The sequence below is a fragment of the Marmota monax genome, unplaced genomic scaffold (genome assembly GCF_021218885.2).
Source record: "Marmota monax isolate L192 unplaced genomic scaffold, Marmota_monax_Labrador192_F-V1.1 WCK01_AAM20220418_F8-fsc00132, whole genome shotgun sequence".
Taxonomy (NCBI): Eukaryota; Metazoa; Chordata; class Mammalia; order Rodentia; family Sciuridae; genus Marmota; species Marmota monax.
In genome coordinates, this window is record NW_026695199.1 from 6,452,599 (window position 1) to 6,471,844 (window position 19,246).

The 19,246-nt window shown below is 38.8% G+C and overlaps 1 protein-coding gene across 4 annotated transcripts in view; it reads left to right on the forward strand.

The window, feature by feature from the left end:
• The first annotated feature begins 1,790 nt into the window (after positions 1 to 1,790).
• Positions 1,791 to 19,246, forward strand: part of Rufy3 (RUN and FYVE domain containing 3) — a 76,384-nt gene continuing 58,928 nt past the window's right edge. For 3 of the 4 annotated variants that reach the window (XR_009225322.1, XM_046428695.2, XM_046428701.2), the window contains exon 1: positions 1,792 to 2,290. Coding sequence is in view for 3 of the 4 variants with exons in the window: in XM_046428695.2 (XP_046284651.1) it covers positions 1,939 to 2,290 (352 nt within the window). In the remaining variant the exon portion in view is untranslated. Of the gene's footprint in view, positions 2,291 to 19,246 lie in introns of all 4 variants that reach the window. The other variant, XM_058574031.1, reaches the window with a different exon arrangement.

A 19,246-nucleotide genomic window follows, 5' to 3' on the forward strand; every position in this document is an offset into this window, starting at 1 on the left:
TCTTGCCTTGCACAGTGGCAAACCTCAGTAATCCAATTGGCTCAGGAAGTTGAAGCAGGAGGATCACAAATTTGAAGCCAGCCTCAGCCATGTAGCAAAATCCTGCCTCAAAGTAAAAGATAAAAGGAAGGAAAGAAAGACAAGATGGGGAAGTAGCTCAGTGATAAAGTGGCCCTGCGTTCAATCTGGGAGGAGGAAGGGGGGCAGGGATTCACACACATACCCTTTGGAATTTCTTAATACAAAAACAAAATGAAAGATGCAGTTCAGGACAGGTATTAAAGTCATATATCTAGAATCTTTTCGTTTTTCTCTTTGAGAACAGACACAACTCCTGAAAGAAATGTCTTTTAACTAAGACTCATTCTCATCAAAAAATTAAACCTCCATGCCAAAGGATGATGAAAAAGAATTTTTTTCCCAACTCAGTTTTTTTATTTTTGAAAGTTACATGCTGGTTTGTCAAAATGGCTAAATATAATTAAAAAATAAGTATTTAACCTTATGTTAGTGTTTTAAAGGCCTTACTTAAATTTCTTACTTAACCTTCACATGATCCCTACAAGTTATATAATCATTTTAGAGAAGAGGGCAAATGACTTGCTCAAACAAGGCAGTAGGACTAGGATCAACAGGTCAAGGAAATGCCAGAAAAAAGCTACAGAAGAAATTTTTAAAGATTGCTTTAAATTAACTTCTTGTAAACCTTTCCTTTTTAAATGCTTCTTGTTTCAAAGAACGGTGAAGAATAGTATTAGAAGTCTCACCATAATCTCTGGTGGTAATTCAAGAGTGATTTACAATAAAAAATATATATAAATAGAAATAAAAAGGTTTACTTTTCCTTTCAGAGAAGTGTACAAAGGGAAAAGACTGAAAAGAGGAGGGAAAAACAGGTAGGCAAAATGTTACACAACAGTGATTTTTAACTATGTATGAGTCAACATGGAGTCTGTGCCAGCATTTTGCAACCCAACACAAAGCTAACAGCTAGGAATCCAGGTTAAAGAAAAATAAAAACTGGAAATAGTCTTTCGTAGAGAAAAATCTGTTTACTTCTGGAATTGGTTTAAATATTCAAAATAAAGCAACGGTGGTCAATTGCTAGCATGACACAAGCCTTTTGAAAGTGAAATTGTCGACCTGTAATAGACAAATGCCATATAAATTCTAAGCTGGTTGGCTTAAAATGTTCTCCCGCACGTCCGGAGTACTGGAAAACTAAGGAATTAAAGTCAAAACACTCACAAGATTCCTACACAACGCAGACAAGGAACAAAAGGGGAGCTGGATGGAAGACACGTTTCTCTGGTTTATCGTATACAAAGCTCAAAAGAATCAAAACCGTGAATCAACGGTTCAAGTTCCAGTATACGGATAGTAAATGGTACAATTTAGTGCCTAAGGGAAAGAGGTTCCTTTTTAAAAAAATCAGTGTCGCCTCTTAAACCCAGCTCTTTGTGCCTTCGTGCTACCGACAAGTTGGGGGTTACACATAAACACCCCTGGATATCTCGCCTAGTCTCCCACCTGAAGCACCAAGGGAGAAACACATCTGGCCGCCTCAAGACTGCCGGGGCGGGTAAGGATCGGCACCAGAGCCGTCTCCTCCCAAGGATCGGGAGGGAAGCGGAAGGTGGGGAGAGGAGGACGCTGCCCCCTAGGGGAGCCGAGTCGCAGGCTGGGGGCCCGGGCGGGAGGGGCGGGAGGCGGCCGGTAGGAAGGCCGCGCCGTCGGGCGGGGCGGTCCCTCCAGCTGGCGCGGACCCGGCGGGGCGGGCTGTGAACCGAGCGGCGGAGCCCAGGCACCCGCCCGCGGACAGGGAGAAAGGTGGCGACGGCGGCGCGGACGGGACGGGGCGGCGGCTCCTCGCCGTGACCCTCTGCCTCCTACCCGGGCTGGGACGCTAGTCCGAGGCGGCGGCGAAGCTAGGAGAGCATGGCTGAGACCCCGCCGCCGCCCACCGCTGGTGCTGAAAGTTGCTGCGAGGAGCCGAAGAGGGGCGGGGAGAAGCGGCCTGAGGAGCCGCGCAGCGATGCCGCGGGGGTTGAGGACCCAGAAGGCGAGGCGGGGCCGCCGCCGGTCTCTCCCTCCGGGCAGTCCGAGCCCGACTCGCCGGTGGCCGCCCCCTTCTTCCTTCTCTACCCGGGCGATGGAGGCGCGGGCTTCACAGCGCGTCCGCCGCCGCAGCAGCAGCGCTCCTGGAGGACCCCGCCGTCGCCAGGCTCCCCGTTGCCCTTCCTGCTGCTGAGCTACCCGAGCGGCGGCGGCAGCGGCGGCGGCAAGCACCGTGAGTGGCGGGGGATGGGGACGCCGGCAGGGAAGCGGGCAGTCGGCCGGGAAGGGCCGGCCCGGCCCCCGTGGAGCTCCGCCTCCCGCTGCTGCCCCGCCAGGCCGGCCGGGAGGCGGGGGTGCTAGGGGCGGCCTTCGGGAGGTCCTGTCCCGGGACGCCCGGATGTGGGAGACGGGGATGACTGTGGTCCGGCCGTGGAATTATTTACCTCCGAGTGTCCCCAGGCCAAGGGCTCCCTCCCGGCCTGGTCTCCCTCCCCTCTGGGGCTGGGCGCTAGTCCTCGCAGCCTCCCACGTGCTCGGGCGGGGGCGTCTAGCCGCCCACCAGCCTCCATCCCGGCTTCCTACCTCGGCCGGCCGGTGGAGTGGGACCCGTCCTGCGTGGAGCCGAGGAGGGGCGGCGCCCACAGCCCCCGCGGCCGTGCTGGCCCGCCTTTCGCAGGTTCCTGGCGCAGCTACAGCCAAGTAGGTGTGGCTGCCGCGCCACCGAGGCCCGGGTGGCCCCAGCGGTTCGAGTGAATTTTTCACGAGTGTACACTCCATACCCGTAAATATTAAAGATGCGCCTCCCCGAAAGGGAAGAAAATCCGAAGCGCGAGGAACATAATGAGAAGGAAAAGTGTGGCTCACTTAGGAACCTGCCAGTTTTTCATCTTTTGTCAGGAAGAGGCCTCCACGTTTGAAAGCCACTGTCACACTTGAGCCCTCAGAATGCAGGGAACCCTTTTGGGCTGCTGAATTAGTCAACAAATGCGTATTGCTACTGGCAATGAGCGGGCCTCTAGAGTAGGTAATGTGAGGATTCTTGCAAGAGTGTTAAATCTGGCATAAACAGACAAAATTTCAAAAGTATGAAAATGTGGCTTACAAAATATGCTGTAAATGTCAGATACCTTGCTTGGGATGAGTGTTCCTGTTTTCCCGCTCTCCCCCCCCCCCCCCCCCCCCCCATCTTTCTTTATAAGTGCTCAGCACTGCCAAGAAAGTCTGACTTTGCTTTTTCTGCCTCCTGCTTCAACCCCTAGGAAAAGTTAAGCGTTTGCTGAATATTTCTTATGTGCATGTGCTGTGATTATCATGGTTAACATGTCTCTGTGAGCCAAATATGATAATTTTCAGATGAGGAAACTGAAGATCAGAATAAATTATATGATTTGTCCTCAATAACAGCCAAAGAGAAGGAATGAAGTTGACCCAGATTCCTGGTCTACCAAGACCATACTCTTTAATCAAACATCAGAGATCCAAAACTGAGATGGTTTATCAGGTTAACAGTGAGGGTCTACTGGATTCACCCGGTGGTCGTTCAGTATTACTTCACTTTGTTACTTATTTGGAAATTGGATTCCAAGAGGAACCATTGACTAAAAATCTTAGTAACAGCAGTGTAAGTGTTGGAATGGTCTGCACTGTCTCCAGATAGGAGTGTCTCACCTTAGCAGAAATGAATCTTTCTGTATAGCAGAAGAGGTAAAAACAAGAATATGGTCAACACTGGCAACATTTTTCTAAGGAATCTGCTTTCTGCTTTGTACTTAAACACAGACTCTTTTTCTTCTCTTCACAGTTTTCTATTTCTGTGTAATTTGCTTATCAACCACATCAGTATAGTATGACACTCTTGTCAGTTTTTTGTGTAAAGATTATGTACAAGATACCAGTTGTTTATATTTGAATTTCAGTTACTTTATTTGATTTATTTGACTTTTTTTCTTTTTGATAAATGTTGACTTTTATTTTTTTAAGTATTGTTAGAAATTGGGGCCTAAGTGTAATGGTGATCAGTAAATGGAAAACTTAAAACTAAAATTTCATGTGTATAATATTCTAGTTGAGCTTATAATATTCTAGTATGGAGTGATATGCTAGCATATAAAAGTTCTAGAATTTCTTCATGATCTTTTTTTCTGAAATAGTTCATTGATGTGTAAGTAAGTACTCAGAAAAATTGCTGGAAACATGCACAGGTCTCATTTCCTCTGTCTTTAAAGACATTCATATTAATTTAAAAAATCAGTGTTACATATTTTATTCAAATAAAAAATTGACTTTAAAGTGTTTTTTTTTTAAATTTTGAATTTTTAGTTGTATGTGATATTTTTATGTACTTTAAAACCCAAATCTCCTTAAATACGAATACTCTAGATGTGAATGAAAATACTTCCTGGTTGCCCTTAGAGTCAATGCAGTATTGCTTTCTACATGTACCTAACTATCAGAACTCTGATTCTCCTGACTGTTCATTTAAGAAACTGAGATTAAATAGTTTTAAAAGACTTTTTTTTTTTGTACCAGGAATTGATCCCAGGGGTGCTTAAACACTGAGCTGAGCCATATCACCAGCTCTTTTATATGTTATTTTGAGACAGGGTTTCAATGAGTTGCTTAGGGCCTCCTTAAGTTGCTGAGGCTGGCTTTGAACTCACAATCCTCCAGCTTCAGCCTCCTGAAAGACTTCATTTTAATTAACAGGATAGTACTTAAACCTAAACTCAACACCAAATAATATGGGAACTAAGATCTGCTTCCTGAGCACTCAGTTTTTAACTCCTTGATGTATATGCCAAAAAGTATACTATACATAACAGCATGGAAAGACTGTGTAGTAAAGTAGTATTCTCTTTTTACTTTAGAAATTGTGACTATACTCAAACTTTTTAAATTAATGTTTACATTTGAGTTTAGAAGCTTTTTTTTTAAATGACAGTGCTAAAGCATAACAAACAGGTGTACAGACAGGTAGCCTAAACTTTTTAGGATTTTTGACATGTACAAAATTTTGTAGGATACAATGTTCATAAAAATCAGCTTTCATAAATACAGTATGAAAGAAGGCTTCTGATGTACTTTGTCTTTTTCTGAATCTTTGAGTGTTGCATATCTGCTCAGTTTTTTTCTAACTTTTAAATCTGATATTCTCACCAGGCAAAGTAATACATGCCTATAGTGCCAGTGGTTCAGGAGGCTGAGGCAGGAAGATTGCACATTTGAGGCCAACCTCAGCAATTTTAGTAAGTCCCTGTCTCAAAATAAAAAATAAAAAGGGCCAGAGGCTATAGCCCAGTGGCAAAGCACCCCTGGGTTCAAAAACAAAACAAACAAAAAATACTCATATTCTCTTCTCTACCATACCTTTTTAAAATGTATTACATAAAAATTACAAGTAATAGTAGCACATAGAGCTACTGTGATTGTCTAGATGTTTTATAATAAAAAAAATACAAAGGCTAGGAATGTAGCTTTTTTTGTTTGTTTGTTTGTTTTGTTTTAAAAAAATAGAAAAGTATATCTTAACAAAGTACTTTACTCTTTATGGGCCTCAACACATCCCCTAGCCACTTGTTTCTTTTTGAAGGTACCTGTTTCTGAATTTGGTGAGTTTGCTTCCCAGACTTCTTCATGTATTCACAAACACATGAGTTTGTATTTCATGGTGCCTATTCCCTCTTGGTGTATGAAATTCCAAGCCAGTTCTCATCAGCCATCTGAAAAGGAGCTAAATGCACGCCATGGTGTAGTACCTTTTTTGGTGGTGGCGTGGTGTAAATCAAACTCAGGGCTTCACATGCTAGGCAAGCAGTCTACCACTGAGCTACATCCCCAACTTCTGCAGTACTTATAATGCCTTCCTTTTCCATTCTAACATTACAAGTCTTCTTGTGAATAGACAGTGCGGACAAAAAATGGCTTCTCCTTAGAGTTGTGCGGGAGAGGCATTCCTGCCATTTGTACTGTTCATATATTTTATTTACAGCTATTTTTCCAACTCTCAAAGCTACAGCCAACCTTTATGTTTAAGGCAATAGCCCACATCTCTGTCCTTATCTTTTTTCTCCCAGTTAAAGCAGTGTACAAAATGTCCCACTCGCAAAGAAGCAGTTTTCTTTCTTATTTGTATGTGCTGTTTTGAGATGGGAGGAGGCCTAGAAAAGGAATAAAAAGGAAAAAAAAAAAAAAGAGAATCTTGAAAAAGACTGGCAGTGTTACTATGACTACCCACTTCAAAGTATACCTAACAGAGAGTGCCAAGGATAGTGCAGAGAATGAGGCTCTTGATTATCTCTCACAGAGCACTTGAAGAATCCATAATGTGAGGAAAGAACTGCCAAATTACATGTAAACCCAGGAATGTGTTTAAGGGCAGAAAGTCAATTTTATGTTTACAGTTTCATGTGTGTGTAAATAGAATAAAGAGTATATTTGTTCTTCATATATTTGTTGTAGTTTATCCTCCATGAATATTTCTTTTTTGCTTTCAACTTTTTTTTAATCTTTTACTTCAAGACGAGATCTTACTAAGTTGCTTAGGGCCTCCATATGTTGCTGAGGCTGGCCTCAAACTTGCAGTCCTCCTGCCTCTGCCTCCTTAGTCTTTGGAATTATATGTGTGCAGCATCATGCCCAGTTCTCTTTCTATATATATATATTTTTGTTTGTTTGTTTGTTTGTTTTTATGTGGTGCTGAGGATCGAACCCAGTGCCTCACATGTGCAAGGCAGGCACTCTGCCACTGAGCCTCAGCCCCAGGCCCCAGCACTCTTTCTTATTTTTTGATTTCTTAATAGTTCTCTAAAAAGTTTTATTCCTAGTTGAGAGCTGAAGATGCATTAATCCTTTCATCTGCTGTATGCTTTTTTAAAAATTTTTGAAAAGATGAAAGTTTATTTGATTTTGTAAATATGGAATGACCTGCCCAAGCTGGGTGATATGGGAACAAAGATCAGGTCATACTAGTATAGTTCACCTTCATACTAATAGTTGTGGTTTGGTTTTGTTTTTAAATATTTTTTATAGTAGATAGACACACTACCTTTATTTTATTTATTTATTTTTATGTGGTGCTGAGGATTGAACCCAGTGCCTCACACATGCTAGGCAAGTGCTCTACCGTCTGAGTTACAGCCCCAGCCCTGTTTTGTTTTTTTCACTGCTAGTTCTTGAAACAACAAATTGATCTGTGCCTTTTTAAAAGGCTGTCCCTTGGTATGTTCAACGTAGATTAGTGCCTTTGTCTATAATATTATTACTCATTAACAATTATTCATTAATCTGTTAGTCTTCAGCTCTTTTTAAACACAGCCCTTCCAACTGTGTTTAGAAAGCAAAACACTGGGGCTGGGGATATAGCTCAGTTGGTAGAGTCACTGCCTCACAAACACAGGCCCTGGGTTGAATCCCCAGCACCACAAAAAAAAAAAAAAAGACTATCTCTGAAAAGCAAAGCACTGTCTGACCCATTAATACAATTTTTGTCAAATGGCAAATAGAAGCACCCATACCTGAGAGAGAGAGAACCCCTTAGAAATGTAGCCCCTTCCAACAATATATAATTATAGATAAATGACCACTAGAGAACTGGACATTAGCCCTTTAGAGTGTCTGAGTACATATGACTCCTTTTCACACACAGCTGAAATGACCTGGGACACTTGAACCTCTGAGTGTGGGTAGCTAGATCCTGCCCCAATTTCCTTTCTTGGGACTAAACTGTCCACTGTTTGCCTTCCTGATTCTTTTTGTTACCTCTTTACCTAAACTATCATAGTTTGTGTTCCCAACCAACTTGTCCCCTTCTTTTCTGCCTCCTTGCTTTTGTTTTACCCACTCTTCTGGCCTGGCAGTATCAAAAAATCAAATCATGGGCTGGGGATGTGGCTCAAGCGGTAGCGTGCTTGCCTGGCATGCGTGCGGTCTGGGTTCAATCCTCAGCACCACACACATACAAACAAAGATGTTGTGTCTGCCGAAAACTACAAAATAAATATTTAAAAATTCTCTCTCTCTCTCTCTCTCTCTCTCTCTCTCTCTCTCAAAAAAAAAAAAAAATCATATTCTGATGGGCAGAGCAATAGTTTTCAGAATATTAGATTTAATTTCTGAATCTTGACTTTTTTGGGCTTCTCTCCTTCTATTAAGCATAGGTTAATTTTTTTTAATAGATGGACACAATACATTTATTTATGTGTTGCTGAGTATTGAACCCAGTGCCTCACACATGCTAGGCAAGTGTTGTTCCACCACTGAGCCACAACCTTAGCCCCAAGGTTCATTCTTATAGACAGAGTTTTCTCTTCATACTTTCCATCTTAGCTTCATTTTGGGTACTAGAGGATCCTAAAAGACATTTCATTATTTAACAAAAAAGTACTATAGTTATGTAACCAAAACAATTACCCATAAAAAATATGACCGGTAAGATAATAATAGTAGTGTTATCTAACCCAAGTTTATATGCTCATCCCATGCAAAAAAATCAGTGTCTAACAGGCAAGTGTTTGAAAGAAAGAAAGGCTAAGTTCATTCAGTGGCCAAAGAATGAAGAGGAAATTTGCTCACAAATCAGCTTCTCAACTCCAAGGGGATGAGGGATTTCAAATAAGGAGTAGGAATAATAAGGGAGGGACATAGGCTTACAAAGGAGAGAAATATTCATGTCTTTTTGGGAATAGGTAGAGATATTCCAGGAACTTGGGTGCTACCTCTTGTTATTTCTTCATGGTAGCTGGTAGGTATCTTTAACTAAAGGAATAGCAGGGAAAAATGGCAAAGAAAGCGACTTTAGAGAGTAAAAGACAAGTATTGGAACCTGGACACAGTAACGTACACCTATAAACCCAGCAACTTGCCTGCTGAGGCAGGAGGATCCCAAATTCAAGGTCAGTCTGGGCAACTTAGTGAGACCCTGTCTAAAAATAAAAATATAGGGCTGGGGGTGGAGTACTAGGAATTAAAGCTCCTGGATTTAATCCCTAGTACCAAAAAAAAAAAAAGACAAGTATTGACTTTAAAAAATATTCACCTGACAGTATTCTGTCTTGCATCTTTTTGTTTGACTTTCACAGAAATCTGCGTATTAAAGGGTGGAATTCTATCAAGAACCTAAGAGACCATGCTTTTCTAGTGTAGTTTATAGGTAGCAAAAAGTCTAGATCAGTGATGATGAATGAATAGCAAAACTAACTGGATTTTTCTTTGTTGGATAATATTTTTTTAATATTTATTTTTTAGTTTTTCAGCAGACACAACATCTTTGTTTGTATGTGGTGCTGAGTATCAAACCCGGGCCGCACACATGCAAGGTGAGCGCGCTACCGCTTGAGCCATATCCCCAGCCCGTTGGAGAATATTTTTGAAAATTCCTTAAATAAATGAGTTCATTAAAAGATTGCTGTCCCTCCATAAATATATAACAGGCAACCTCACAGCCAACATAATTAAACAGAATTCCATCGTAATGAACTTTATGGGATATCACACTATTATATTTCTGTCCACGCCTTATTATCTTTTTAATTTTTTTTTCTTGTAGATGGGCGCAATACCTTTATTTTATTTATTTTTATGTGGTGCTTAGGATTGAACTCAGTGCTTCACACATGCTAGACAAGTGCTCTACCACTAAGCTACAACACCAGACTTATTAATATTGAAACTTCTTCCTACAGTGCAAAGTGGCTCATGTTTCAGTTTTAAGATTTGTTTGGAGAAGTCAGTAATGCACCATTAGTATTAAATAATTTGAAATCATAGGAGGGGGGATAGAGTGTAGCTCAGTAGTAGAGAATGTGTTTAGCATGCCAGAGACCCTGGGTTCAATCCCTAGTACTAAAAAAGAAAAAAGAAAAGAAACTTTATGAAAGGAAATATTTTTAGAATTACAAAGCAGTGGTACTTGAGAAGATAATTATTAATATGATCATGGCCTAAACTGTTAGCTATATTTGAATAATTGTGAAAAAGTCCATAGTCTACCTAAAACTTTAAGGACTGCTGGCCAAGGTTGTATTCCTCCTGGCAAAGCCCATTTTAGTAACTGCCTAGCTCTAAATTTACTCAGTACCAAGCAGACATGACACTTAGTATCTGTTGGAAGGAATGGTGGGTCCAGATGGTTTGAAAGAAAGTCATGGGAACCTTGAAATGGGTAGAAAAGAAGAGGTTAGCAGGACTAGGCTGTAAGAGGCACATGGAAGGCAAAAAGTTGTTTTAGCTTAGAGTGTGGTTCTTTTAAATTTAGAAACTGTTGAGGGACTCTCCACAGACATTTATCTGCTTCTGCTATCTTTTTTAAGAACTTAAGAAATCTGGTCACCTGATGTGAATGCTTGGTAAAATTCTGACCCATCGTACTTCTTCCTTCCTCAGAACCCAAGAAACACCACAGTATGCCCTTTACTCAGATCTCCTTTTGACTTTCCTCTGTCTCAGTCATCAAACACTGATCCCTTAAAGACCTTCATTTCATGTTGAGTTTTTTGTTTTATTTTGTTTTGTTTTCTACTCTGAAAGACAGAAGCACTTATTATAGTAATGATAAAAGCTGACATTTACTTACTGGTTACTTTGCTAAGCATTTTACTTAATTACTTCATCTAACTCTGAAGAAGTTAATTCTGCCTCCATTTCATTGTGAAGAAATGGACACAGAAAAGTAATTTGGCAAGGTCCTTCAATCTCTAAGTGGTAGGCCTAGGATCCATCCTGGGCATTCTGCCTCTAGAGTGCACTTGCTCTTCTGCTCTGATCCTTCATCCCCTCCCACAACAGGAGTCTGGTCCTAGATTGAAGCCTCCTTTGCAGGCAACAGCTGTCTAGTTCCTTGTTCTACTCACTAAAGCCCTATTTTCTAAAAATAAATGAATGAATGAAACTCACAAGTCACCAGTTTGATAAAGTAGTTGCGAGTATGAACGGGACATAGGAATTTCATAAATACCTGTAATTGTTTCTTATCTATTGCCTTGTTCTGTATCTGTAATGGTTAACACATAACGTTTCCTATATGTATTAAATGAATGAATCTCTTATGTATATATCCTGTGTTAAAATGACCTGTTTTGAGATCTAAATATAGTGGTTTTATAGATCTGGGGTTTGATTTTCAAAGTTAAAGTAAAACGAGAATAGAGAGTACCATTGCAAGAGTTTAGAGTACTTTAGAGTTATACATCTATACCAACAAGCATCTGTTAGGAGTCTGGTATTTGGTAGGTACTGTTTTGAGCAGATGCATAAATAACATGCAAAATAGACAGTTGCTTATGGAGAATATGCTCTTTGTGAAGCTAGTTATTTAGTTTCACTTTGCAGCTGAGTAAATTGAGGTATGAGGAATATAAATTTCCCAGGGTCATTGAAGTAGTCTGTAGCTTTACATAAGTAAATCATTGCTTACTGCTACTCATCAATAAAAGCAGTTTTACATTTTTTCCTCTACTTTTTAAAAAAATATTTATTTTTTAGTTGTAGTTGGACACAATACCTTTATTTTATTTTATTTATTTATTTATTTTTAATGTGGTGCGTGCTGAGGATCGAACCCAGGGCCTTGCATGTGCTAGGCAAGCGCTCTACCGCTAAGCCACAACCCTAGCCCCTCTACTTTTTTTATTGGTGTATTATAGCTGTACATAATGGTGAGATTCAATTTTCCTTTTTTTAATTATTGCATTATAGTTATACATGGTTAGGTTCATCCTGTCAAAATCATACATACATAGAATTTGATTTCAGTTCATGATCTCCCCCTTTCTTTCATCTTCTCTCAAGTCCCCCATTCTCCTTCTTCTATTCTGCTAGTCTTCCTTTCACTTATTCATTTTTTATATTTGATTCTTTTTAATTATATATAGAGGTGAAATTCCCTGTGGTATATTTATATGTGTCATAACATGATTTTAAGAATTCATTCTGCATTGTCCCCGCTTTCCTATCCCCCCACTCTTGCCTCTCGATCTCCTACTTCTACACTACTGATCTTCCCCTTTATGATATTCCTTGGTTCAACTTTTTAAGGTAGAAATTATCTCTAATATTACTCATACAGTGATTTATTTAACAAGTAAGAAGATAATGCACTGTAGTAGTACTGGTTTATTTCTCACAAAATAATTATAACTCATCATTTTAGTTATAGTGAGCCTACCGAGTGCAGCGACCTCAAATCAAAGAAACCTCAGAATCAAAGATAGTCATAATGCCCTTGGGTTCTGGAAAAAGAAAGGTAGTGGGAGGGAGGACTGCATGTGAAATCATGATCTGGGCTTTCTTTCCACCAATGTCAGCATAATGATACCTCCTGAAAGATATTTTTTCATGCCGTAGCAATAAGAAATTCAAGAAGTCACCTTCAGAGCTGGGAATATAGCTCAGTTGGTAGAGTACTTACTTTGCATGCACACAGCCCACACAGTTCAATCCCCAGCACCACAAAAAAAAAAAAAAAATAGTTGCCTTAAAAAGGAAGACAGGAGTTCAGAAGCATTGAACGCAGTGCTTCACATGTGCTATAAATCATCCATGTAAGTTGTTGGTCCATTTCTCCAGATGGTTTCATGGATACTGATTCTTTTTTTTTTTTTTTTTGGCTGGGGGTATAAAGGGATTGAACTCAGGGACACTGAGCCACATACCTAGCCCTATTTTGTATTTTATTTAGAGACAGGGTCTCACTGAGTTGTATAGCTCCTCACTTTTGCTGAAGGCCAGCTTTGAACTTAAAATTTTCCTGTCTCAGCCTCCTGAGGAGCTAGGATTACAGGCATGCGCCACCATGCCCAGCCTGATTCATTCTTTAAAGCATTAAATTATGTGTTGAGTTTGCTCCAGGTGTGTGTGTGTGTTACTAAGGATTGAATCTAAGGCCTCACGCATTTGGACAAGTAGTCTACCACTGAACCATATCCTCAGTCTGAGTAGGCTCTTTAAAGTAGGTCTACAATTAGTTATTTTTAAAAATTATTATCCTATTCATTTATCTTTTCCTATTTCTGATCTATAATTAGTTATTTTACAAAATTATTATCCCACTCACTTATCTTTTCCTATTTCTGATATTAAATTTCTTAATATTGAAGTTCCAGCTGAGTGACTAAATGTGGCCATAACTTGTGAGATGGTTCTTTCAGCTCTCCCCAGAGTAGTAGAAAAGTGAATCAAGGACATTGTTCTTTTTTTTTTTTTTTTTTTTTTTTTTGCTCTTCTGGGAATATACTTTTATTATATATTGGACCTTTATGCTTCTATCAATACATTGTAAAAAGGCGTATGCAGAGATAGATATAGAAATAGATACATCTAACCCAAAGCAAGAATGTCTACTCTGCTCAACCTTAGAAAATGCCAGTACAGTCCTTCCAGAATGCTCCTGCCAATGTTTACAGCAGTGGTATTTCCATAGAAAGATTAAGGACCCAGTAAGGCTAACAAGTCCTAAATTAAATTGCTTTCCAGTTTTTTTTCTCTGCCATTAAAGTAAAACATTGATTCTTACTATTTTCTGATAATCAGGATAAAATTCAATACACATCAAGAACTTAGCCTACAATTTATCCTTATAATAATTTTATATGGTATTTATAGAACAGAGTCCATAGTTGAATCATCTAATCTATTTCATTTTTTCCAATGTTTATCTTATTGCTATAAAGTGAAAGAAACACAAATATTCAATAAGAGAGTACAATCATAAATCACATATCAGCATATTTATTTGATGAGCCCAAAACCACACTGGAAATTTAATCAACTACAAGGCACAGGCTATCCATGCACTCATTATAGAGTCTACTGATTCCCTTCTCTTTAGCTTAGTCCACTCAATTTATTTATTTTTTTTATTTTATTTTTTTTTATTTTTTATTTTTTTTTAATTGGTTGTTCAAAACATTACAAAGCTCATGACATATCATCTTCCATACATTTGATTCAAGTGGGTTATGAACTCCCATTTTTTACCCCAAATACAAGTTGCAGAATCACATCGGTTACACATCCACATTTTTACATAATACCACATTAGTGACTGTTGTATTCTGCTACCTTTCCTATCCCCTACTATCCCCCCTCCCCTTCCCTCTCATCTTCCCTCTCTACCCCATCTGCTGTTGTTTAATTCTCTCCCTTGTTTTTTTTTTTTTCCCCCTTTCCCCTCACAAACTCTTATATGTAATTTTGTGTAACAATGAGGGTCTCCTTCCATTTCCATAGTTTCCCTTCTCTCTCCCTTTCTCTCCCCCCACTCGTCTCTGTTTAATGTTAATCTTTTCCTCATGCTCTTAAGGACATTGTTCTTTATGATGCTTGGGAAGTGTTGGGTTTACTCTTGCCAGCACATAACAGGAAAAATCTGTGCTGGGTACTCAGTTTCTCAGAAAATTACCACTTATGAAAAACCCGAACTAAATGTGTAAGTTGTAGAGCGAAGTAGAAGATTTATTTTGTGAAGCATTAAGGTATAAAGTATGAAAGATAAAAACTGGAAAAAAAAAGTCTTCAAATCTTTTTAGGAGACTCATTTTTAGGAAATCTTGTGAAGCTTATGAGAACAAAGTCTGTGATGCTATGTTTTGCTTTGTTCATTTCTTTTTATTTTCTCTGAGTAAAATTTAGTTTGAGGGAAGAGTTGGGGTAGAGTGCTGAAATTGCAGAGTATACAAGAAAACAAACTTGGGAGCGTCTACACAAAAGCAGTTTGGAATGACAGATCTGCCACTTGCTAATTGTATGATCCTGGAGCAGGTATTTGTATAAACGTAAGTTTCCTTGCATGTAAGAGGAGATATTCATATCTACTTTGCAGCATTTTTGAGGGGAGTTGATGTTATTTGCAATGCACCTAACAGAAACAGAAATATAAATGATGGGTATCTTAATAATTTTTCCACACTGTGAAACAGGGATATTTTGAGGCCTGATAAATCAAGCTTTGCCTTATAACAGTATCAGCTGAGTATCAATATACTTTTAAGAGGAATATAACCTCTGGCTTTGAAACATAAATCTTGTTTGCTTTGAATCAATCATAATGTGGAAATTCAGGTGAGATAAGCAGGTAAAACATAGTAGATAGTATTTTGGGGATTACTCTCTACCTGGCCTTCTAATTCTATCTTAAGGCCATAAACTGCACCCCTGCCTTCCTTACAACCATCTTACAAATATGTGCCATTATTGGCAAATGAAGTCAAATGAGAAAGTAGTTCAATACAGTTTATAATTAGTGTGTATATAAGGAAAAAAGTTGAGGTTTATATGTCTTACTTCTGACTTAACATTATTTTTATATGTGAAGCTAATATATTTACTTAGTGAAGACCCAAATGTAAAAGTAGTACTAAGCAACATTTAGAATCATTCTTATTAGTCTTCTACAAATAGTGTCATTTTCATAGTAAATCAATTGCTTGTGAATAATGAGTAACTGTGTTGAAGAAAAAATAGTGTTTACCTAAAGAACAGATATGACTCCTAGTGGAAGTATAGGTTTTCTTGCCCACCACTCATTTCTTAACTTCTGAAATGATTGTTGAGCCTGCCATAGACTGATAGATGTGGAAAACAAGGGTAATCAGCTTTTTGTCTCCTTGCCAAAAGTTTCAGTTGCTTTAGGCTTCCCTCCCTGTATCCTTTACCTGGAGAGAAAGGGATTGGAAAGGATCTTCAGAAGTGATGTAAGCCAGGTTTCTTGCTTAATAACCTGGATATTCCTGTTGTGCTGGTATGTTGTAATCAATCCACAAATGCTGAAGGCAAATGCAGTTGCCCTCTCTTACCCATGATTTTGCTTTCTCTGGTTGCATTACCTTAGGTCAACAGGGGACCAAAATACTAAGTGGAAAATTCCAGAAATAATTCATAAGTTTTAAATTACATGCTCTTCTAAGTAGTGTGATGAAATCTTGTGCCTTCCTACTCCATCCTACTCAGAATATGAATTATTCCTTTGTCCAGTGCATCCATTCTGATGGTGCTACCCTCCCATAATTAGATCAGTTGTCCTGATATTATAGTGCTTGTGTTCAAGTAATCTTTATATAGTGTTATAACACTCACAATGCTCCCATCATTCACCTAATCTGGACATTGTATCATCTCACATCATCACAAGAAAAAATGGGATTTCATTGCAAGATATTTTGAAAGACAGGCCACATTCATGTAAATTTTATTACAGTATATTGTTGTAATGGTTATTTTTTATTAGTAGTTATTGTTAATCTCTTACTGCTCCTAATTTATAAATTAAACTGTATCTTAGCTATGTATGTAAGAAGGGTTGATTCAGAACTATTTTTGGCTTTGAGCGTCCTCTGGGAATCTTGGAGCATATCCCCTGGATATAGTGGGGGGCTATTGTATTGGATCCCGGGCATTCAGATTCATTCATGCAGTCGTTGTTCCCTATTTTAAGAATATATGAGTTACTTAGAGTCTTGATGTCACAAGTACAGATAGTCAAGGCTGTTTGAAGTTGTGTTTCCAGGAACTACATTCAGTGTAATTTAAATGTTTCAATGACCATTTACTATGTTTTGAAGTATCATATGGCATAAAGTGAAACTATGAACTGTCTATTTTATGCCTTAGTGAATAAGAAGGAAATAATGTTTGGCTAGAAAGGAATTACAGTGTACTTAAATGTGAATGTGTTAAATGAAGACCCATTCATTTGGATGTGTAAACTCTGCTGCCTCCAAAAGGTGAGTCTGTCTTACTACTATATGTTCAGTATCTAGATAACCACCTGGCATGCAGAGCACCTGTCAATGAATATTTGCTAACATAGATGAATGACTTTGGGTCCACATATAGGATAGTATTGGGATGAAATGAGATAGAAATAAATAAACCAGGAGTATTTTATAAATATTTTTATTTATTTATAAATACTTTATTTACAAAGTATATAAAGTATTTATAAATAAATAAAAAGGAACATTTAATTTTCCTTAATAACTTGCTGATTTTCATTCCTAATTATAAATAAGTATATATATACAGATAGTACATGATTTATTGCTTGTCAAGTTTACAGTGGTATAAAAGTGATAAATATCCAGCAGAAATTGTACCTTGAATTTTAAATTTTAGTCTTTTCCCAGTCTAGCGATATGCAGTTTAATATTCTCTGGAAATGCTGGGCAGTGGCAGTGAGCTCTAGCTCCTAGTTAGCCGTGCAGTAACAAGGGTGAACAACTGATACTCCACAGTACACAGATGCTCCTTGACTTACAATGAGGTTACATCCAAATAAACCCATCATAACTTGGTATTTTGGTAGTCCAAAATGCATGTAACTGGGCTGGGGATGTGGCTCAAGCGGTAGCGCGCTCGCCTGGCATGCGTGCGGCCCGGGTTCGATCCTCAGCACCACATACAAAACGAAGATGTTGTATCCGCCAATAACTAAAAAAAATAAAAAAAAATTAAAAAAAAAATGCATGTAACTTTGTGATAGAACAAGGTGCTTAGTACACATGAGGCCCTGGATTCAAGCCTCAGGACCGAAATGTGTTTAATACATGTAACCTACCAAGCATCATAGCTTAGCAACAGTACACTGTAGAATATTACTTGTATCCCCTTGTGGTCATTTGGATAACTGGGAGCTGTGGCTCACTGCCACTACCCAGCATCCCAAGAAAGTATTGTACCAGCATATAATTAGCCCAAGAAAAGAGCAAAATTTAAAATTTGAAGTACATTTCAACCAAATAAATATAATTTTTGCATGATCATAATATTGTATATCAAACCATTGTAAGCCAGGGACTGTATGTACTGTGCTTCAAAGCTATGATGTTTGATAGGTTAGATGTATTAAATACATTTTCAACTTAAAATGTTTTCAATTTAGGATAGGCTTCTTAGGATGTAACCCCATCAGAAATCAGACTTTGCATTTTTATCTTGTACCTATTTACACTCCTAACAATATGAAAGTGCCTATTTAACCACAGAATCTGGTTCTTAGCATTTTTTCTTTAAGCTCAATTTCAATTTAAGTTGAAGCATTTATAAAATTTTAATATTATTCAAGGGAAATTTTTTTCTTTTAACTTTCAGAAATTAGGTAAATCAAGATGTCCCCCTGATAATGATGGGAGACAGAGGCAAGTGGTGAGAACAGGAGGTTAAGGGAATAATTCTATAAAATGGGACTACAATGCTGACCCCCACATGCTTTCTTTTCCAAGAAGCAATTTAAATGCAACCCTGCTTAAGTGGACAGGATATGTCACATTCCTCAACATATTACTTCTTATCTTTAAGAGAGCTGCAGGCCTGAAATAATGTCAATAGAGGAACCCAAATTATCCTGAAGAGGGAGACTTTTGTGACCTTTTCACAGACCAGATACTGGAACCCAGGGAGATAAGGATTATTCTTTCTAACCATAAAATCTGTAAGAATTTGTGGTTAAGAATCCAATTAGAACCCGCCAGCATGGCCTAAAGTGACCTAGAGTTGTCATGGCTGTAGGTCAAAAACAAAAAATAACAACAACAACAAAAATAGTCAAGAGGTGGACCTCTCTAGAAACTTCTCTGTGATTCCCAATAAAATAAGTACAGAAGAGGCACACTGTCCCTCTCCAAGAGGACCCATTCTCTCCCTTGAGTGTCCACCTTTCCTCTTTCCCATCCCTGTAATAAACTCATTCATTGCCTGTTATTGGGAGTGACATCTGAAATCTTTATGACTTGATTGTCAGAATCTAGGTTTGAAGAGTGGGACAGGTCTTCAGGCTGCCTCAGTTTCCCAGAAGGCCCCAAGCTATTACAGTAAGAATCCCTAGAGCCAGGGGCAGTGGCACATACCTGTAATCACAGTGACTCAGGAGATTGAGGCAGGAGGATCACAAGTTTGAGACCAAAGTCAGCAACTTAGTGAGGCTCTAAGGACTTAGTGAGATCCTATCTGAAAATAAAAGATAAAAAGGGGCTGGGGATGTGGATTAGCAGTTAAGCACTCCTGGCTTCAATCCCTGGTACCAAAAAAAACCACATTAAATTAATTCATTTTTTAAAAAAATCTCTAGAACATAGCCAGGCTCAGTGTTGCATACCTGTAATCCTAGCAGTTTGAGAGGCTGAGGAAGGAGGATCACAAGTTCAAGACCAACCTTGGCAACTTAGTGAGATCCTGTGTCAAATTTTAAAAATTTAAAAAG